The sequence below is a fragment of the Nothobranchius furzeri genome, chromosome 3 (assembly GCF_043380555.1).
Source record: "Nothobranchius furzeri strain GRZ-AD chromosome 3, NfurGRZ-RIMD1, whole genome shotgun sequence".
Classification (NCBI taxonomy): domain Eukaryota; kingdom Metazoa; phylum Chordata; class Actinopteri; order Cyprinodontiformes; family Nothobranchiidae; genus Nothobranchius; species Nothobranchius furzeri.
In genome coordinates, this window is record NC_091743.1 from 49977035 (window position 1) to 50000274 (window position 23240).

General features: G+C 45.3%; 1 protein-coding gene across 1 annotated transcript; it reads left to right on the plus strand.

Moving 5' to 3' along the window:
* Positions 1–9298: 9298 nt before the first annotated feature.
* Positions 9299–22375, plus strand: si:dkey-195m11.8 (fidgetin-like protein 2). The gene is made up of 2 exons (XM_070549877.1): positions 9299–9513; positions 21007–22375. Exons 1-2 carry the CDS (start codon positions 9489–9491, stop codon positions 22146–22148), a joined length of 1167 nt encoding a protein of 388 aa, XP_070405978.1. The 5' UTR covers positions 9299–9488; the 3' UTR covers positions 22149–22375.
* The last annotated feature ends 865 nt before the right edge of the window (positions 22376–23240 follow it).

Sequence of the window (23240 nt, forward strand, 5' to 3'; positions counted from 1 at the left end):
TCTCTCTCTCTCTCTCTCTCTCTCTCTCTCTCCTCCCCCCCCCCCCCCCCTCTCTCTCTCATAACTCACCCCTCAGGTCCATCGACATATCAGGTCTGATATTTAACTCTGTAGAGCAGTGGTTAGCACTGCTGCCTTGCAGCAAGCAGGTCCCAGGTTTGAATCTCAGCCTGGGGTCTTTCTGCAAGAGTTTGTATGTTTTTCCTGTGCACTGGTGGGTTACCTTCAGGTGCTCCAGCTTCCTCCCACAGTCCAAAACCTGACTGTCAGGTTGACTGGCCTCTTGAAAATTGTCCTTAGGTGTGAGTGTGTGCGCATTGTTGTTTGTCCTGTGTGTCTGTGTTGCCCTGCGATGGACTGACAATCTGTCCCGGATGTACCCCGTCCCCGCCTGTTTGTCCCTGGAGGGCTGCTGGAGATCAGCACCAGGCCCCTGCAACCAGGGGCGGATTTAGGACTGAAGAAGATCCGGGGCTTAACACACACACACACACACACACACACACACACACACACACACACACGTGATACGCACTAGTCAACATCATATATATTTGTCTTGTACCACATAATTTTTAATCTGAAGCTACATATTAAACATATTCAGGGCAGAGTATTGTTCCTGTTAGTGTTTAGTGTGAGAAGATAGTAAATATTCCCTTTCTTTCTCCAACAACTTTGCCTGATAGTAAGCTAACTTTAGGCAAATCAGCAGCACAACAAATATTTTCAAATAAGACTCACAAACCTGAGTCAACACCAGTCTCATCAAAGCTGCGGTTCTGTCGCGGTACTTTTTGTCTAAAAAACGTCCTTATGTCCATCTTTACTCATGCATTTCAGGCAGAGAGTGTAGAAGAAACCGGCTGCTGAAGGGCTTCTTCTTCAGTGGTGGAGGCTCAGGCAGGCTGTATACAAACTACTGCAAGCTGCTCCCTCTCTGTTGGACTTTGGTACTGCATGTTACTTCCGCGATTTAGATCCGGGGCTTTTCATAAAACATCCGGGGCTTGAGCACAAGTAGCCGGGCCTAACGCCGCCCCTGCCTGCAACCCTAACAAATAAGAATCACAGACATTAGCAGGTTGTTTTAACACACAAGAAAAATACGTATCACCTTCTAGAGCTTCAGAAAATATAGCCAGTCAAAGATAGCATCACAGATAAAGCTAACAGGAAAATTTACACTCACCTCCATCACTTCACATTGAGCGGCACTTTAGCATCAACTCTGAGCAAATGCTGCTTGATGGATTAAGTCCAGATTAGATATAAATGTACAAGTGGTTAATGCTCTGAATAAACTCCAGTAAAGATGACTGCCGCAGGAAATCTACAAAATAGAAAAGACTTTAAATCGGTGAGGTTAACAGGAAAGGTGTTTCCAAGACAAGCTTTTATTTCCATCATTTGTCAACATGATCTGTTTTCTTTTAGTGAATTTGTTTTTTTTAAATTCCTGATTTAAAGAAGGCTTTTAACTAGAGCAGCAACAGCATAGAGAAATAGATTGGTGTTCTTGACCTGTACGTTTGCTCCGATTGCATCATTTCACAAAGCGTGAGATTTTTCTTCAAGTAAAGTAAAATAGACAATTCTGAACATATCTGAATCAGTATTGGATTTCTGTAACACCCGCAGATCAGCAAGCAAGATGCTACAAGAAGTGAATCTGACCAACCAGTATTAACATGGACAATGATGCAAAGAATCAGACCGCTTCAAAAATAGACAATTTATTAATAATTGCAAAGCTAAAAGTCCACATAAAATCTCAGTCTGTGCAAGTTGTGCCCAGGGCAGGGAGACCAGTTAAAAAATAGGGGGAGTTGAATTGTCGTCATCAAAACATGCATGAAGCCAGGTAGTGACTGTGACTTGAGTGTCCCCCAATCAGCCCGGAGCCTCCAGCCGTCTGACTCAGTGCTGGACTTAGGCGTTTGGTCTTTCTGGTCGGTGACTCCAGGTCTCCCCTTTTTGGCACACCAGTGAGCCTCTACCTGCAGTGTTCAGCACAGCCACAATAGATGCAGAGCAGTGTGACTTTCACAGTGCCTGATTTCTAATGGAAATCACCTGTGTTGCTGCAGACACACACACACACACACACACACACACACACACACACACACAGTGTGATACAGCGCTACCAGGTTACAATTCAAAGAGGATTTTTTAAAACGAGAAATTAAAAAGAGGCACTTGGAAACAAAACTGTGTTTCTCAGGATAGGAAGTTGATCTGATCTTAGTTTAAAATTCTGGGATGAAGGGTGAAAGTGAAGGGTGATGCTTCTAGGAGTTCTGAGGTGATCGTAGCTGCTTGTTCATTTGTTATAAGGCTAGACTGTTCTGCACTCATTATATGTGTAATTGATCATAACTAATCCCAACCCATCAAATAAAATTTGATCAGCGATTAATCACTAAATGATGTTAAACTGTGTGTGCCTCTTCTTCATTAGCTTCAATAATACGAACCAAATGTTGTTCTGTGTATCTTACCAGTCCTTCATTTATTTTCATTACCAGCCACCATCCTCACACACACACACACACACACACACACACACACACACACACACACACACACACACACACACACACACACACACACACACACACACACACGTGCTGACACTAATATCATTACAGGGACAGTTCAGTGGAGCAGTGGGTCAGCGCTCAGCTGCTGCAGACAGAATTAGAGGCTAACAGCTGAGCTTCTCTAGGCTGCTATCATGTGACCTGTCCCACCCACAGGACAGAAGCAGCTCAGGGTTAGGGTTACCACTTCCAATTTCCACCATGACTGTTATATGCACGCCTGCAAATCTGTCTTCCTGTGTACATTTGTGTCATGTTACGGTGTAAAAGAAATCTTCCAGCTGACACCACAACTACTCACCCCGGCCTTTCTTCCTCTGGTTTTTGATTTCACCTGCTTACTCACAGATGAAGGTGTTTCTGACGTAATCTGACCAAATAATCATATCAGTGGGCTTCGACTCAGGTGTAATGAGAAAGGCTTCCTGCTACACATTTGGGTTTGTTCAGATTTAATGTTTTCTCTCTTATAAACCATCCATCCATCCATCCATTTTCATCCGCTTATCCGGAGTCGGATCACGGGGGCAGTAGCCTAAGGCGAGAGGGCCAGACTTCCCTCTCCCCAGCCACTTGGGCCAGCTCCTCTGGGGGAATCCCAATGTGTTCCCTGGCCAGGTGAGAGACATAGTCCCTCCACCGTGTCCTGAGTCTACCTTTAGGCCTCCTCCCGTTTGGACATGCCCGGAAAACCTCACCAGGGAGGCGTCCAGGAGGCATCCTGACCAGATGCCCGAGCCACCTCAACTGGCTCCTCTTGATGTGGAGGTGCAGCGGGTCTACTCTGAGCCCCTCTCGAATGACCGAGCTTCTCGCCCTATCTCTAAGGGAGAGCCCAGCCACTCTTCGGAGAAAACTCATTTCGGCCGCTTGTATCTACAATCTCGTTCTTTCGGTCACTACCCAAAGCTCATGACCATAGGTGAGGGTAGGAACGTAGATCGACCGGTAAATCGAGAGCTTCGCCTTCTGACTCAGCTCTCTCTTAACCACGACAGACCGGTACAACGCCCGCATCACTGCAGATGCAGCATCAATCCGCCTATCGATCTCACGCTTCAGTTTTCCCTCACTCGTGAACAAGACCCCGAGATACTTAAATTCCTCCACTTGGGGCAGGACCTCATCCCTGACCCGGAGAAGGCATTCTACCCTTTTCCGAATCAAGACCATGGTCTCAGATTTAGAGGAGCTGATTCTCATGCCAGCTGCTTCACACTCGGCTGCGAACCGCTCCAGCAAAAGCTGAAGATCACGTTCTGATGAAGCCAACAGGACCACATCATCTGCAAAAAGCAGAGACTTGATCCTCAAGCCACCAAAACAGATGCCCTCCACAACTTGGCTGCGCCTACAAATCCTGTCCATAAAGGTTATAAACAGAAACGGTGACAAAGGGCAGCCTTGGTGGAGTCTAACTCTCACTGGGAACAAGCCCGACTTACTGCTGGCAATGCGAACCAAGCTCTGACACCAGTCATACAGGGACATAACAGCCCGTATCGGAGGGCCTGGTACCCCACACTCCTGGAGTACCCCCACAGGGCCCCCCGAGGGACGCGGTAAAACGCCTTCTCCAAATCCACAAAACACACGTAGACTGGTTGGGCAAATTCCCACGCACCCTCAAATCAAATCAAATCACTTTTATTGTCACGTCACATGTGCAGGTACACTGGTACAGTGCATGCGAGTGAAATTATTGTGTGCAAGCTTCACTGCAACAGAGTTGTGCAAAAATACAGTAATGTAAAAACAAGCAAAATATAAAAATGGCTAATCTAAGTAATAATATGTTTAGTATGTAAGGTATATACATTACTAAATGTGTGTGCTAGTATTTTTTTTCCTCCATGTGTGCGTGTGAGTGTGTGTATAGTGTGAATATACATGTTTTACAAATGAATAAAGTAAACAATAAGATAAGAGATATAAAATATACAGAGGTTGGTATGTGCAAAACTGTGGCATTAATGTACAGTATGGAGTGTGTAATGTTGGAGTTTCAGTAGTGAGGGTGAGGTGTCTGTGAAGTGTTCAGCAGTCTGATGGCCTGATGGAAAAAGCTGTCTCTCAGTCTGCTGGTTCTGGACCGGATGCTGCAGAACCTCCTTCCTGATGGAAATAGTCTGAACAGTTTATGGCCGGGGTGACTTGAGTCCTTGATGATCCTCCCCGCTTTCCTCAGGCACCGCTTCCTGTAGATGTCTTGGAGGGAGGGAAGCTCACCTCCAATAATCCTTTCTGCACACCGCACTACTCTCTGGAGAGCTTTGCGGTTGTAAGCGGTGCTGTTGCCATACCAGGTGGAGATGCATCCAGTGAGGATGCTCTCAATGGCACAGCGATAGAAGGTCCTGAGGATGCGGCGGCTCATGCCACATCTTTTCAGTCTCCTGAGAAAGAAGAGGCGCTGCTGTGCCTTCTACACTGTATTGTTCGTGTGCACTGACCACGTAAGATCCTCAGCCAGATGAACTCCAAGGAAACGAAATACCCACCCACCCTCTAAGATCCCCCTAAGGGTATAGAGCTGGCCCAGTGTTCCACAGCCAGGACGAAAACCACATTGTTTCTCCTGAATCTGAGGTTCAACAATCTGATGGACCCTCCGCTCCAGAACCCCTGAATAGACCTTACCAGGAAGGCTCAGGAGTGTGATCCCCCTGTAGTTGGAACACACCCTGCGGTCCCCCTTTTTAAATAAGGGGACTACCATCCCGGTCTGCCAGTCCAGTGGGACTGCCCCCGATGTCCACTCGATATTGCAAAACCGCGTCAGCCAACACAGCCCCACAACATCCAAAGCCTTAAGGAACTCTGGGCAGATCTCATCCACCCCTGGAGCCTTGCCACAGAGGAGCTTTTTAACCACCTCAGTGACCTCAGCACCAGAGATTTGAGAGGCTAACCGAAAGTCCCCAGATACTGCTTCCTCACTGGAAGATGTGTCGGTGGGACTGAGGAGGTCTTCGAAGTATTCTGCCCACCGATCCACAACGTCCTGAGTAGAGGTCAGCAGCACACCGTCCCCACTATAGATAGTGTTGGTAGCACACTGCTTTCCCCCCCTGAGGCACCGGATGGTGGACCAGAATCTCCTCAAAGCCGTACGGAAGTCTTGCTCCATGGTCTCACCAAACTCCTCCCATGCCCAGGTTTTTGCCTTAGCGACCACCCCAGCCACGTTCCGCTTGGACTGCCGGTACCTTTCAGCTGCCTCTGGAGTCCCACAGGCCAAAAAGACCTGACAGGACTCTTTCTTCAGCTTGACAGAAGAAGAAGAAAAGAAGAAGAAAATATCATTTCTATAGCGCCTCTCAAGATAAAAATCACGAGGCGCTTAAAGGACACCATCCCTAACCGCCAGTGTCCACCAACAGGTTCGGGGGTTGCCTCCACGACAGGCACCGACGATCCTGCGACCATAGCTCCGGTCGGCCGCCTCAACAATGGAGGCACGGAACAGGATCCATTCAGACTCAATGTCCCTTGCCTCCCCCGGAACATTTTGGAAGTTCTGTCGGAGGTGGGAATTGAAGCTCCTTCTGACAGGAGACTCTGCCAGACGTTCCCAGCAGACCCTCGCGATACGTTTGGGCCTGCCTGGTCTGACCGGCGTCCTCCCCCACCATCTGAGCCAACTCACTACCAGGTAGTGATCAAGTGGACAGCTCCGCCCCTCTCTTCACCCGAGTGTCCAAGACATGCGGCCGCAGGTCAGATGAAACAACAACAAAGTCGATCATCGAGCTGCGGCCTAAGGTATCCTGGTGCCAAGAGCACATATGGACACCTTTATGTCTGAACATGGTGTTCATTTTGGACAATCCATGACTAGCACAGAAGTCCCAATAACAAAACACCACTCGAATTCAGATCAGGGGGGCCATTCCTCCCAACCACACCTCTCCAGGTCTCACTGTCATTGCCCACGTGAGCGTTAAAGTCCCTCAGCAGAACGAGGGAGTCACCGGAAGGAGCGCTTTCCAGCACCCCCTCTAAGGTCTCCAAAAATGGTGGGTAGTCTGAACTGTAGTTTGGTGCGTAAGCACAGACCACAGTCAGAACCTGTCCCCCACACATAGGCAGAGGGAGGCTACCCTCTCATTCACTGGGGTAAACCCCAACATACAGGCACCAAGATGGGGGGCAACTAGTATGCCCACCCCTGCTCAGCGCCTCTCAGTGGGAGCAACTCCAGAGTGGTAGAAAGTCCAACCCATCTCAAGGAAACTGGTTCCAGAGCCAGAGCTATGAGCTGAGGTGAGTGCGACTATATCTAGTCGGAACCTCTCAACCTCACGCACCAACTCAGGCTCCTTCCCCACCAGAGAGGTGACATTCCATGTGCCAAGAGCCAGCTTCTGTAGCCGAGGATCAGACCGCCAAGGTCCCCGCCCTCGACTACCACCCGTCACACACTTTACCCGACCCCTTTGGCCCCTCCCACGAGTGGTGAGCCCATGGGAAGGGGGACCCACGTTTCCTCTTCGGGCTGTGCCCGGACGGGCTCCACTGGTGAAAGCCCGGCCACCAGGCGCTCGCCAACGTGCCCCACCTCCAGGCCTGGCTCCAGAGGGGGCCCCGGTGACACATGTCTGGGGGAGGGAACACGGTTTCCAGTTATATAATTCATCGTAAGAGGTCTTCGGGCTGCTCTTTGTCTGATCCCTCACCTAGGACCTGTTTGCCATGGGTGACCCTACCAGAGGCAGAAAGCCTCAGACAACTTAGCTCCTAGGATCATTGAGACACTCAAACCCCTCCACCACGGTAAGGTGGCAGCCCAGGGATCTTATAAACACGTGACTTTTTTAAGTCTGAAACAGCTGAGCACTGCCATTATTCCTCCAAGTCAACCAAAACCTCTGCTTTCACCTCTAATTCTCAACTCTTTAATTACTGCTAGAATAAACAGAAATAAAACTGGAAATGTACAATTGACTAGTTTTTCATGTGTCTGTGTTTTGTCTCAACAACCAATGAAATGGCAATGAGTTTTGCAGAAATCATGCTACTGTTTGGTATCATATTAGACAAAAACGTAATCCCTGAATGAATGCCGGGCCTTTCATTTTTCTACAGAAAGTAAAAGTAACCACCTAAAACATGGCTCACACATGCCAAGCATGTGATTTGGGGGGCAGAAAGGAGAGCATCCTGCAGGGCTTTAACTGTTTACTGCACGGTAACATGAGGTGGGGCCACAGCGTCACAGCACAGAGTCACAGCTGTGCTTCTGCGTGCGTGAGCTGCAGGGCGACGGGATGCTGAAAAACACACAAGTAAGGGGAGGAAAGGAAAAAGGTCCAGTTGAGGTAGTTAAAGTCAAAGGTTTGAGGCAGCGGGGAGGTCATTTACTGCTGGTCATCCATGTGCATGTGTGTGTGTGTGTGTGTGTGTGTGGTGGGGGGATGGGTCACCTCAGGAACAAGGTAATATTGACATGGCTGTTTGAACCCCACCCTCCCAACAATATTAGGATCAATAAACCTGATCAATAGAAGTTATTGGCAATAACTGAACTTCTCCACGTGATCAACGGAGGAGAAAATTCAAAACATCTTCCCTCACATGTGTCCCAACATGCTCATCCATCATGCTCACACACACGCACACGCACACGCACACGCACGCACACACACACACACACACACACACACACACAAATCAGCTCTTCTCTGACACTGCATGATTGGTCACTTTTTCCCTCTCCTCTCTCTCCCTTCCTGCTGAAATACTAAGTTTGAACAAAAGAGAGAGGGAGGGGGGTGTACATGGGTGGGGGAGGGGACGCTCCTCTGTTGTCACCAGGAGGGAGGGGGGAGTCAGAAAAAGGGGGGAGGGAACTGCGAGCAGGAGTATTGTGGGAGAAAAAGGATAGGGTCCTGGGGGGGAGAGAGAGAGAGAGAGAGCGAGAGAGAGAGCGAGAGAGAGAGAGCGAGAGAGAGAGAGAGAGAGAGAGAGAGAGAGACGACCTGATTCCCATCGGCTCCTCCTGTTGTTTTATCTTCAGGAATACTGGATTACTTTCGGCTCTGCGGCTCTAACCGACACGGTCGGGTCGGTAATTATTTACTCACTTGTTGGAAGTAATCTATTATTAATCTAAAATTTACCCTTACTTTCTTCTTCTGTTCTATTTCTTGTCTGTTTTAGTTTTTTTAACTCTTCTACTATAATAATTAAGTTATTTTGCTTCTTCTTCTTGCTTTAAAATTTGCGGTATTTTCAAGGTTTGTCTGTGCGTCAACTCGCGTCTTTGCGCAAAATGTTGATTTTTCTTCCCTCAAATGTGCTCCGACAGAAGTGTCTTCCTCTGTCCAGAGTAGAAGGATGGGGGTGTACAAAGTTCGGTTTTTTGCTGTGGAGAATATTCGAGCTTTCGTTTATAGTTTTGTTGTTGTTTTCGTTAATCAGTTTTAAATTTTTCGTTACCAGATTAATATACAATCTGTTTGAGGGGTTTCAGTAAGTACGTTTTATTTGTTAGCGTTTAGACCCTCTTTTACTTGTGTAATTTTCCGCAAACGCATGAAAAACTATTACAGCAAGTATTTTCTTCAGATTATTTTGCTTCTTCTGTTTTATTATAATAAATTACATTTAGTGTGTAGACCGTTAAAAGCGCGACTCATCTAATGAATGATCCCAGTGCATCTATTGACACTGCTGGTGTCACTCTTCAGGTGGCAGCATGTCAGACTGGTGTTGAGGTGTGAGATGAACCATGGAGCCACACTGGAGGCAGGTCAGTAGCCACGACAGCAGCAGCCACCACATCTACAGCAGGAGAGGACCCGGGAGCATGCAGCCCGACCCCCAGTAGGAGCAAGTGGACCTGGTCCTGTCCTCTTCACCTGGGACCAGGGCTGCAGAATGCTCAGCCCTGCTGCCCCTTACAGTGAGTCAGAACCTTTTTTACGTCTACTGCACCATAGCTGCTCCTTGAGTCAGCTCGATTGGGCCTGTTTTCCTGTCCACAATCCAGTTTTTTCTGGTTCCTCTCTTGTCCAACTCCTGGTTAGAGGGAAGGGAGCTGTGTAGTGGGGAGGATCTCTGAGAAGTCACGTTGAGAAGGCAGATATGCTAATGGCTTTAACAGCTGCTTTGGGGAATTTCACAGAAAGTGTTCAGTAGCTGTTTTCTTTTTTAACTTGTGCGTGAGCAGAGTTCAGCAGATAAAAGTTTCACGTTTCTGCTGCATGTTCACGGGGCTGCAGCTAGCTGGAGAAACAAACTGTGAAAAACAAATGACCTGTTATTAAAATGCATTTGATGCATACAAAACTTTTTTGCAAGAAGTTGTAGAGAGATTACTTCTGATGCATGTGAGGTGCACCAACGACTGCAAATCTGAGCAGGATCCTGGAAGCCCACTCCCATGCTCATTTTCTTGTTGTTAGGACTGAAGAAAACATGTTTTTTAATTTTTGGGGGGTCCCTTAATCGATAGATCACTAAAATAAAGCAATTTTTTCATACTGGAAACATTTACTCACGTTGGTTTCAGAATAACATCACAAGAGTGATTCAGAGAATCAACATTAATGAGATATTCAATACCTACATCTATGCATGGATGGCTTATGACTCAACCAACATTTGTGCAAACCTAACAGAGAAATGAACAGCATATTTACTGATTTTAGCGTGGAAATGCCAAATCTGCAGCAGTTTTTCTATTTGGTCACAAAGGGTTAGTTAATCCTTGTGTTTGTGATCGGATCACCAGCCCTTCACAAGGGTTTCTCACACTTACCAAATGACTCTGTGGCTATTTTGAGAGGAAGTTTGTTGCACATTTTTTTAGAACATGCTGAAAATTCCAGCAACTCCAGAAGCTCACACCCCTGCAAATGTCTGAAGATAAGTTGGAAACTCCCTTCAGACTGCTGCTTGTCACCATCCAGTGAGTTACTGAGTTGAAGCTTTATCAGTTCGTTAATGTCTTTGATGCAAAGTCAGTGAAGTAAAAAGCAATCAGATGTTTGAATCTGCACAAAAACACATCCAGCAGTGTCTAGCGTTGTTCTTGCATGCTGATCGTGAGGCTTTCCTAGCTCAGCTACTTGCTATGCTTCTATTGACTGATCAGGTTATTGATCAGGACACGCTTTAACAAGATTACAACACTAACCTGATTGGAATAACCTGAAGGGGAATTCCCTCTACATGTTTCTGCATTCAGAAAGCAGACTTCGTGATCTAAGCCTCTTTTTTGTCTTTTTAGGAATGAGGGAGTTGTAAGGGCAGATAGAGGTTTACTAGCATGCATTTGTCACACTCCTTCCACAAAGTGACTCCCAACGTTGTGTTACTTCTCCCCTCCTGAATAACACACACCTATAAGATTCAGTAATATCTCACAAATAAGCTCCCAGATAAATAAGCACCTCGTTAAGGAGCCCTAATGATGACAGTGTAACTCAGAGAGAGTGATGATTAGCTCTTTTTAGAGGCCCGTTTCCACGGTGAAGCGTTTCTGTGAATGAGAGGCGCATCGTTAGTAACTCAGTGTCAACAGCCTCTCATTAGTGTTGAATAGTGAGCCACATAAACATCAACCTCTGCTTCTCCACCCCATGCACATGCATTACTCCTCCAAAGTAATCATGACTGCTCATTAGGCAAATTGAAGGACACCTTCAGACTCCCCGTTAGAGCAGCTAGGCTAAAAGATGGAGAAAAGAGCAACGTGGAGGACAGATGGAGAAGACGTGAGGAGGGACTGGTCAGCTGCAGGCTGATATATGAGTGGAGCCAATAAGCAGGGGGAGAGAGAGGGAGCTGGGGGGGTGGGAGTCCAGGGTAGCCTCTGCCACATGTGAGTGGGAGCTAAAGGAGGTAGGGGGAGGGGGAAACTGACCACACAGGCCGGGACACACGGTCATGTCGTTACAAGGAGAAGAGAGGCTCCAGGGCGTGAGTGTGTGGCAGAAAATCAGGGAAACAGATAAATAAATGAATAAAACATTAGTGTTTGAATCCATGGCAGCTTCATTTATAGGAGTGCAACAACAAAAAAAGAGGAAAAGGAATTAGAGAGAGAATGAGGGTCCATTCTCCTTCACACTGACTTTGTGTTCACTGCTTACATAACAATCCAACCCTCATTTACCCTGAAAGCAAGGAAGCAAGGGCATGGACAGCTGTGTGTGTGTGTGTGTGTGTGTGTGTGTGTGTGTGTGTGTGTGTGTGTGTGTGTGTGTGTGTGTGTGTGTGTGTGTGTGTGTGTGTGTGTGTGTGTGTGTGTGTGTGTGTGTGTGTGTGTGTGTGTGTGAGTGTGTGTTTAATCCACTCTGCTCTTTGAAGATTCATACCATTTTTTGGATCTTATCCTTTCTGTATTGATCGTTGCAGAAATGTGAATCAACTCCTGACACAAACCACCAAATGAAACACACACAGCTGTCATGGCCATTTATTATGGCTTTCTGTTTTTGCACTGCTCATTCACACACACGCACGCACGCACGCACGCACGCGCGCGCGCGCGCGCACACACACACACACACACGCACGCACGCACACACACACAAGCGTCTGCTGAGTGTAAGGAGAGGATATATGTGCTTTGTAAATAGATCTCAGGTTAGATTCCTGACATTCCAGCAGCTTGACTCATCCGATGGATGACCAAGAGTTCCTCTGCTTGTTGTCCGGCTGAAGTCAAACTCTGCACGAACACCAGTGTGTGTGTGTGTGTGTGTGTGTGTCTGTGCGTGTGTTTTCTGATTGGCTGTCTTCAGGCAGATCTCTTTGTTTATTGTGAGTAGAGTTAAAGCGCTAACAGAGACCCTTCAGCTACAGAAGGGACACTTTTCTACTCCCCATCCAACCATCTCCGATGCTTCACAACCCCCAAATCCCCGTTCCAGTCGGCCCCTTCCCCCACCGGTACTTCCATCTTATTAACCCCTAATTACTCATACTGACCACGCAGCCAACCAGCAGTCGAACAAGCCTCCACTCATGCACGGAGAAGAATGATTAGTTCACATAATCCTGAAAAGAGAAAAACATGAGAAATGGAAAAATCTGACAGCAGCTGTTTAATAAATTCTCAATCTTTTGGAGTATTTTATCAGCCAGCTTTAAACTCAGGGTAATTTTATATTTCTGATTGTAGTAAAGCATCTGTTAAGTTTACTTTAGTCTGCAGAAAGTGTTGCTGTTGTTGGATTCATCTTGTAAATCAGCTCTTCTTTGTCCTCTCTTGCCGCAGCATGCCCACTTGTTCTGTAATGTCACACAAGTTCAATAAAAGATTCATAACATTTGAAAAAAGTGGAGAAACTTAAAGATATCTTAAAATTTTTTGACAAAGGTGTCCAAAGTGCAGCCCGTGGGCCATTTGTGGCCCTCTGAGAAGTTGTGTGTAGCCCTTGAGCCCAAACATGCTGTAGTTACTGGGTTTAAATATTTTAACCCTCTGGAGGCAGGCATTGCAGATTAGCAACGTTAAAACCTACCTACCTGGTTACTCCACACACATATTTCATGAGCATTTTTTAACTCAGAAGTACCCCTGAAGGACTTAGTTGTTCGTCCTTTTATCAAAACCTATTTTGAGCCTGAGAGGGTTAAAGACTAAGTTCACTTGTTCCATCAACACATTTGCAGTGGTCTCTTGTACAAATGAATGCCTTGTAAAGCCTGGTTCATGCTTCTCCGTCAGCTCCGCAAGGGACAGACACGCACGGACTGATGGAAGTGCTTTGCTCTTTTACTTCTCCGTCTCCTGGAGAGTGTTGCAAAGCAATTGCCCGGCAGGACAACAGAGGGCGTAGCGCTGTTCTGTGGTATCCTGTCATGTATCGGTCCAAGATAGTGTGTTTATATTGTGTTTTTTGTGTATATAAGAGACTTTTTAACACAGACAAATTTGTCTCTCATCCTCCTCCACCTCTTCAAGCGCTCCCCACCTCTAAACCCACGTTTTCTGTCATTTCAGTCCACAAATAAAACGCTTGCTGCGCATCTTTTCACTCCTCCAGTCACGGGGAATTAAACGTTCATGTTTTTAGAGTTTTCTCGCGAGGTATTCTTCAAGATTCTCCGTGTCTGCCGCTTGTTATCCTCGGCTCTCTTTATGTTTTTGAGGGAGCAATGGCGGCGCTGTAAACAACAGCGGCGTCCTGACCAATCACAAGCTTGCGTTGTCCGTCTCGACGGACGGATGTTTAGAAAAGAGAGCTCGACTCCGTCCGTCCTTGTGGAGCTCTCCGGTAGGCCCGCAGGGACGTTGCGTGTCTCCGCACTGACGCAGACGGAGAAGCATGAATCTCTCCTGAGTCCATCTCTAAGGGACTTAAGTGTCCATGCTCATCTGTCAGAAACTAGAGGTGAACCACAGGAGAGTTGAGCTTCATACGGCAGGATTTGGAGTCTTATCTCCTGATATTCTGGCATCTCGCCTCTGATTGGCTAACAGCAACACAACTTTTCTGACTCTGCTTTGCAACGTTGATGTTAAATCTCCACAAATAACACAGGCCTGAAGGAGTTCTGTCATATCGTGGAGTTGCTAATGCTAACTGTTAGCTTCTGCTAGCCGAGACACGCTCTGCTCTTTCCTGGATGCTAGATCCACAATAGCCTTCCTTGCCATGCAGTGGCGGTTCTACATCGAATTACTCCCCGGGCGAGGCCCCCTTTGAGCGCCCCCCCCCCACCACCACCACACCACCCCACCTGCATGAACGCACGCATGTTTTCTACAAACAGGCATGTTTTATTAGAACGACTATTGAACATTCATTTCTCTAAGTTGCACATATTTACATTAATTACTATGAAGTTGTCAGAATGTAAAGCACTATACATTATATACTGTATCAAAATATATAGAATCAAATATACAAAAACAAACAATAACTAAATATTAAGAATATATGAACATAATAATCGACCGGAAAAGGGTGGCTTGCCACCTCCGGGTCGGGGGAGAGGTCCTACCTCAAGTGGAGGAGTTTAAGTATCTCGGGGTCTTGTTCACGAGTGAGGGTAGGAGGGATCGGGAGATCGACAGGCGGATTGGTTCGGCGTCTGCAGTGATGCGGACGATGAGCCGATCTGTCGTGGGGAAGAGGGAGCTGAGCCAGAAAGCCAGGCTCTCGATTTACCGGTCGATCTACGTCCCAATCCTCACCTATGGTCATGAGCTTTGGGTAATGACCGAAAGAACGAGATCGCGGATACAAGCGGCCGAAATGAGTTTCCTCCGTAGGGTGGCCGGGCTCAGCCTTAGAGATAGGGTGAGGAGCTCGGACATTCGGGAGGGACTCGGAGTAGAACCGCTGCTCCTCCGGATCGAAAGGAGCCAGTTGAGGTGGTTTGGGCATCTGGTCAGGATGCCTCCTGGACGCCTCCCCGGGGAGGTGTTTCGGGCATGTCCTGCCGGCAGAAGGCCCCCGGGTCGACCCAGGACACGTTGGAGAGGTTACATCTCCAATCTGGTCCGGGAACGCCTTGGGGTCCTGCCGGAGGAGCTGGTGGACAAGGCCGGGGAGAGGACGGCCTGGAGCTCCCTAGTTGGGATGCTGCCCCCGCGACCCGGACCCGGATAAGCGGAGGAAGACGACGACGACGATGAACATAATAGATAATAAATATTCTAAATAGCAAAAATATTTCACACATAACAAACTAAAGATAATCACTACAGCATTGCACTTAGAACAGAAAACACAAACAAAAATTAAAACCTAACCTTGATGCAATGTCATCAATAATGTCATCACATGAAATCTGCTCCCCTACTGAGTGATTGATACTAATCAGAGCCAGGTTAGTGAGCCGCCCCTGAAACATAGGTGACCTCAGGTATGACTTGATCAAGTTTTGAAAAGCTCCTCTCAGCTGGAGCCACAGTGACTGGCAGAGAAGTCCAAAAGTTGGGGTAGATCTCCAATAGATCTCATGATCCATAATATTTTAGAATTGCCTCTGAAATTGTAATTTAAACTGACATAAAAAACTGTAGACTACCAAAAATGCCAACTTTTACAGAACAAATCATGTAAAAATAATCAGTGAAGCCATCTGCAATAAATAAACAGGATAGTTAGTGGTGACTTGGGAGTTTTCTTCTGCTTGTAGAGTTGTTTTATTTATTATTATGTGAACATGATCAACATGTGTTTGTTGTTGTTCATGCAGGCCACAGGCTGCAGCGAGCATTTAACAAATCCTAGTTTGAATCAGTAAAAATCGATTCAAGGACTTTTTTCGAACCATTTGAATATTCGTTTCAATATTTCAGCCCTATTAGCTCTGTTAGCAATTAGTTGACCGCATTTAAGCATTAAAATCCCAGTTAACTGGTTCAAAAAATTGAAAACATGCATCATGAGAGCTACATACCTTTATCTTTCTCCTCTTTTTTATTTTTTAATCCCCTGAATGGGGCACCTGGTGGTTTTAGCCTTTTTATGTTCATCTCTTCTGTTTGGCTCCTGACTCAGTAAGTTTCCTTTAGTCAGGACTAAACAATTTGACCTTGATGGGGGGGTGACCACAAAATCGTTTTGTTTTTCCTTTTTTTATTCGGTCATTTCACACAATTCAGAAACACCTGAAAGAATGATAGGCCTGTGTTTATGATATTATGAATGAAATATGGAAGAACTTTAAGATGTGATTGACTTTAGCCATGTTAATACAGTTGATTCAGCCCCTGCACGCTCATTTCATTTGGGAAAGACGCAGAGGTGAATTCCCCCGCCGCACCCCTCCCCTTCCTGTTCTTCATAGACACACGGTGCACGTGAACGTTCTCAGTCAGCAGGAGCGCCTGCAGCTGCAGGGGGCGCCAACTCGCTGTTTCCAATCCAGACACTATGACAGATAATAGAAAACCTCGGTGCGGCGCAGATTTCCTTTTTTTTTTTTTTTTTTTTTACTCCGCGCTTGTGCGCCCCTTTTGTGTCATGAAAAAATGCCGCCCCGGGCAACTGCCCTGTCTGCCCGTGCCTAAAACCGCTACTGTTGCCATGTGAGTCCATGAATGCTAATTTGACGTTATGATGTGCACATCTCTCTGGCTCTTTTAATTCAAGCATTTCACCATTCTTTTTTTTTTTTTGGCGCTAATGCAGGAAATAGGGGTAGAAGATTCATTCTGTTAAACTCGTTACCGATCAAATTTCAACAAAAGTAAAAAACTGTGAACTTGGCCTTTAAGGTTGAGATTTTAGTAATGTGAGTTTGATTCTAACTTTTTTGATTTTCAGAAATGCAGACATACAAAAAGCTTTACAGTGGTGAATGTTCACCACAATATATCCGTCAAACTTTCCATTTTTAACGCTAATTACATCGGCTAAAAATTGGACAATGCTGTTATTTTGACTGATGCTGAAGTTTAAATTAAGAAGACTTTTGTTCTAAAACTAAATCTAATTTTCACTTAATAAATAATCATTTGTGTATTTTAGTAAGAAAATGTAAACAAATTCAACTGCAGTATAAACTAAAAAGAGTTTTGAAAATGGGCTAAATGAAACAAAGCTAAACAAATATTTCCATTTTTTAAATTCTGTGCAGAATAAATGATAAATGACCCACGCTTGTATAGCGCCTCTTAGAGTAAGGTCTCCAAAGCGCTTTACACTACAGTGTATCATTCACCCATTCACACACTGGTGGGGATGAGCTACGATGTAGCCACAGCTGCCCTGGGGCACACTGACAGAGGCGAGGCTGTCGAGCACAGGCGCCACCAGTCCCTCCGACCACCACCAGCAGGCAAGGTGGGTTAAGTGTCTTGCCCAAGGACACAACAGCAGAATTCTCTGACCGGAGCTGGGATCAAACCTGCAACCTTCCGATTACCGGACAACCCGCTCAACCTGTTGAGCTACTGCTGCCCATAAAGTAATATGTCTGGGGATTTACTGTGATCTCTGGGTTTTTAACTAATTAACTAATTAAGGTGACATTAATCAATCCTGAGTATCGTTACTCTCCATGGCAACCACACCAGGAGCTTTGTCATTAAAGTGACAGTGTGTATTTTCCCTGGTGATAAGGAGCAGTACATACCCAAATCATTGCAAACAAGCAGTGTTTTTGTGTTCGAGTAGGACCTTACCAACGGATGGCCATTATGGTCAAAGGTCCAGCAAAATAACAAGCACATCAGACTCCCTTTCATCACTGCCAAAGAGTGAAGAAGTAAAAGTGTAAAACAATGTTTATTAATGGCGAAAGTTTTGTAACAGTTTGTTACAAATCAGTAAATGCATTTTGTCCTCACGGGCTTCCATAGAAGGAAACATGGCATCTAATATGGCGTCACCCAGAGACTTAGACCCGCCCCCATGCATTTTAGACCTGATTTTTATGGTTACATGTTACGAAGCTGCCAATATTTTTTAACTGGGCATCTTTTCATTCATTTTCAACAACGTTTCGATGGATTAACGCAAAAAATTGCACATTGTCTCTTTAAGATTATGATGAATACAGTGACTGAAATTAAAATATTAACAATTAAACAACAGCAGTAAAGAGAGAGGCTGGAGTTCATTCTGCAAGATTATTAATTTCCTTAAAGGAGAAAATTTGGTGGATTGATTTCAAATGTCTTAGTTTAGATGTAAGCGATCAAAAGAAAAGAAGATGTGTATCCAGTTAAAAATGAAAGATAAATCAGAAAAGACATGATTTTATTGAAATTGACTAGCTCTGTTTTAATATGTAGTAAGAACCTCCTTCTGCATCATTGTTTCACATCAATTGGTTTCTTTATGACCTTTAGACTACAATATACCTTATAGATTACAACTGAGGTAAATAATCTCTTATATCATTGAATATATTGTAAATGAAGTTGTGTTCAGATGTCAAAATAAAGGTTTTTAATGTGTTTCTGCTTCATCTGAATTAGAGGAATCACAGCGAGACAATCCAGGAAACAAACAGAACTTTTAGAATAAACAGCCGAGCTGTGGGTTGCCCACATGGATCCGGGACTTGTTCCCATTGTAAACATCTCATTAATGTCCATGTAAAAACATCTCAGTCCTGCGGCCAACAGCTCCCACCACATCAGAGCTGTGACTCGTCTCCACACACCGCCGCAGCTCACGAGACTCAGAGCATGCAGGGAAACAATTTGTTTCAGTCAAGATATTTATTCTAAAGATTCAAAAGATGATCAGTCACCTGTGATTTGTCACATCTATGTGTGTGCATTAGTGTGTGAAACGTGTTTTTTGGTTTGTAAATCTGAGTTTAATCTGCTGCACCCACTGATCACCAAGTTTTGAAGCCAAAACAGAAATTTGATTGTGTCTTTTGCCTGTGAAGGCAAATATTTTCATATGAAAACTATTATTACTAGAAATCTTGCTGTAATTTGCATATTTTAGATGACTTATGTGTGCCGTTTTGAGGATTTGAGGAGTTTAAATCCATTTAATCAAGACTTAACGTCACTGTGATGATAGATAAGAGTTTGCAAAATATTCCAGACATACTGAGGATATTGTGCTCTAAAATGATTCGACACCAAGTGATTGTTTCTTTCCTGCACCGCGCATGACCAGAGAATATTAATCTGATGATCCTGGTTGATTGCACCCGCACTTCTAGTTTTTAATCATCATTTAGAGTGTCTTTAGAGCAGCGTTAGTCTGATGCAGGTAAACAAATGCTTAACTGCATGCTAATATTGGGATTCAAAAATAGAACTACAGCATAAAGAACAAGATTACAGACAATACAAATAAATAAGAATTAGAGAAAATACCTAAAACAATAAACAGATACAACCTTTAGGACACTTTCTGTTTGGTTTTAAATGTTTTAATAGAGGTAAACACCCTCTTCCATCATCCTGTAAACTGTTAGGCGAGGGAATGTTTTAGAGGATCCTCTTGTCTATTAACACCAGGAGCTTTAAACATGACAAAATACAACTCTAAAATATTACTGCTATCTGTTAACCTATTTCTGGTAAAGGGGGAATATATTAGGTAGACAACGTGTACATGTGGTTCGATGCTCTAAGCTCCTGTCACATGGTTGTTTGTCAAAACTGTAGACTTTAGATAGTCGATCATTTTCATTTTAACCTCAGTGCGATGGAAAATTAGCTGATATTTCCATCTGTAATAAGGTTTTTGAAGCCTGGACCTCTGGGATTTCCATGATTCAGTTTGAAGCTTCTGCTGGCCGAGAGCTCTGCGATCCTTGGATTGGAGGAAAGGGATTAGAGGGCTGAGGGATCATTTGATTTAGGGATCAACATGTGGATTGGTTAGAGGCCCATCTGGTGGTCCTTGTAAACATGTGACTCAACCTGGTGTAATCCAAATGTAGACATGGGTCAGACCAGGCAGGGGAGCCAGTGAAGGTGTTTGCATGTTCAAAAGCTAATAAAAGACAGGCACTTCCTGCTTCGGTAACTCTCAAATGAATGCTTTCTGATCATTTAGATGCTTTTATTTAGACTATTTAGTCTCAGAATTAACTAACTAACCCATTCTTTTAATTATTAGCCCGATTTGTTTCATTCAAATTTATGAAACATTTCACTGGAACAGTTAATGTTGAGAGAATCTGGAAAATAAAGACAAGCCAAAACACAAAACACCAGACGTATCACAGGATTGTGTTGTGCTGGCATAAAAGTGATATATTCTCCTGAAGTCTTGCAAAAACATCCAACTCTGTCCGATGCTGAAGCAGGGAAGTGTCTCTGGCCCAGGCCTGGGATCAGGACAGTTTAATAACTCTCTGCAATGCCTGGAATGTCCTCCTAATTCCAGTTCAAAAAGCCTGTGGTGCTCAGCCACTAAACAAGTGGATTACTCTGTGGTGATGTCCATCAGTGATTGCCCATGTTACATGAAAAGTAGACATCTTTTGCACGCCCAGTCAATCACGACAGTGGTAAAGGTGTTTATGGAAGTTCTGCACAAGTGACTGTGACGGGGAGGAGAAAATTACCCGGATCCCTCTTCTCTGTAACCCCCCTGCACTGCAGACCCCCGAGGTTTGGGCAGAATTAGATCACACGCTTGGAGGGGGTGGCTTTGTGACTCACTGAGAGACAACAATGGCTCCAATGTGAGAGAAACGGATTCAGAGGGTAGCGTGCAGGCTGACAGGGTTTTATCGCCGTGGAGACCAGGCTGGGGGCTATGCTGGCAGCTTCACATAAAGGTTAGAACGTCCGTCCCCTGCCTGGACGAGACTGTGTGAAGGAGCGGGGGCTAAGCATTGAAAGGACTTTGAAAATGCTTCAGTTTTTAGGTGATTATGAGAATTCAAGGTGGCCTTTAAGGGGGAACAAAAACACGTTTAGGTGTTTAGTAGTTATTTCACGTAGAAAGCTTATCCTTGTCTGTATTTGAGCTGACCCTTGCTTCCTTGTCTCTATCAGGTCTGTTGAAGATGCACTGGTCTCCGGAGCACACTGCCCCTTTATCTCAGTGGCCTGAGCAGCACCTAGACGTCACGTCTACCACGTCGCCCCAGTCTGCCCTCAAACAAGACCCCTACACTAGTGTTGCGCGACGCGGCTACGCCCCTGCAGGTTATCCCTGGGCCAGTGATGACATATCAGCCCTCACTGCTTCTTCACTGCTCAAACGCTATGCTGAGAAATACTCTGGCCTGGAATTGTCGTATGAACGCCCTCCTACAGGTTCCTACTCAGAGTCAGGAACTTTCCTGAAAACTGAATCGGAGCCCTGGGCTATAGGTCAGGGTATGGAATGCTACCCTGGACTGGAGGCCCTGAGTGGCTCCAAAGTGGGCTCTGCCTCTGTGGGAATCCCAGCCACTGGAAGTGTAACGGTGGTGAGCAGTAACTTAGCCTCAGAACCAGGCTATAGTGGCACCGGCTCTTGCAACGTTCCTCCGTCTCAGGAATACCCTCCTTCCTACAGTAGCACCTATCTGCCCTCAGGATACTGCCCACAGCCCAGCACAGCACTTCCACCTGCCCCTCTACACTCTCTGCAGGCTGCACCTACTCTAGTGACCAGCTACAGCGCCAGCACACCTGTCTACAACTACCCACCAGGTTGCTACCCGCAGTCCGGCCTGTCCTCTGGATACACCCACCCTAGTGCCTCCTACCTTTCCTCAGGAATAAGTGCTCCCACTCCTCTGACCCCTAGGCCCACAGTGGTCGGGGGCAGTTACAGCTACCCATCCCACAGCCTTGGAGGAACTTCTGATGGAGGAGTGCAGCTAAAACGCAAAGCCTTTGAGATGACGGAGGATGTACAAGGGGAAGCAGAGGTGGAGGGATCGCGCTACAAAAAGTTTGGCAATGGCCAGAGCAAAGGTAGCGGGCAGGGAAATGGCTACAATATTAGTGGCTTGGCCTCCGACCCACAGGCCTACAAATCTGCAAAGCCTCTGATCTCACCTCCTTATGGCGGAGCAGGAGACTTTAGCCCACCGTCAGGTCTAGCAGTTGAGAGGGTATCAGGGGAGCACACTTTTCCTCAGCCATCAAGAATGAAGATACCTGCACCTCACACACGAGCAGAGGACCCCACTGGTGGTCGCTGATAATCCCTTAAATTAATTTGCAAGTAAACCCATATGGACACGTGTAATACCTCTACCAAACACTAGAGGGCACAATACCTCTACTTGTACATCATGTCCATCACTTGTTTCCAAAGATTCAAATGGACATTTTGGCCTCTAAGGTTGAGATGAGTGTTGGGGGGTTGGGTCGAGCCATTCTCCACATAGATCGCATCAAGATCGCTTGTGTCTGTTTTTCTCAGGATCTTCTTCATTTCTGCTCAGCCACAGTGGAAGCAGCATCACAACCTGCTTTGGTAAAGGCCCTGGAAATAAAAAATCATAACTGACCAAAAAAAATGAAACTGACAAATAAATGAAACGCTGAGATTACCATGCAACTTTAGCACAATCACCGCAAGGCTTTGTGCATCACCTGACCTCAAAAAATGATTGTTTTTATTTCTCACCTCATTGTTTAATTTCTAATGTGGAACTCTGCCCTTTCTACTTTCTACATTTATTGTTGGAAGCTTTTGTTTTGTCCCCTTTGGTCAAACAAAGCTGCTTATCAAGTAGAAGGAAAGAAGTTTTAAAAGATCAATTTAAACTCTTTACATTTTAATGTAATAAAAGAAGGCTAAGTTAAACATATAAAAACTGGACAAATGAAAATTTTATCTTCATCTTTTATCATTTCAACAATAAGACATTTAGCAGTTGATGATGGACAGAAGGAAGCGGTTAAAAGAGCTTAGAATAAACATATGACGTACTCTCCAGTCTGTCTCATGCCTTGTCTTTAATATTTAAGATTCTTTCAAAATAAAGTAATATGGCACTTCATAACAAAAGCATAAACTGCTAACATTCAAATCTTTTTGAATGTGCATAAACGTTGAAAGTCACAGTTTGAGAGTCCTGCAGCTTTCTGTGGAGAATGAGTGAGTGCCTCGTAACACTTTTCGCTCAATGTAGTAATTCTTTATGAAGAATTGCTTTTTTTTTTTTACTATGATTTACTTCTTTTTTTATATGCAATCTCTGTTCTTAAGCCTCTCAGAAGGATGATTAATAGTCGTGAATACTCAGGAAGAAAACTGTTACCTCAGAATGATATAAGAAGAATGT

Bases quoted from the DNA above. Each gene is read 5' to 3' on its own strand.
- si:dkey-195m11.8 (XM_070549877.1), top strand. From the start codon at position 9,489: ATGCTCAGCCCTGCTGCCCCTTACA. The intron at 9,514-21,006 runs GTGAGTCAGAAC...TGTCTCTATCAG, and splicing joins CAGCCCTGCTGCCCCTTACA to GTCTGTTGAAGATGCACTGG.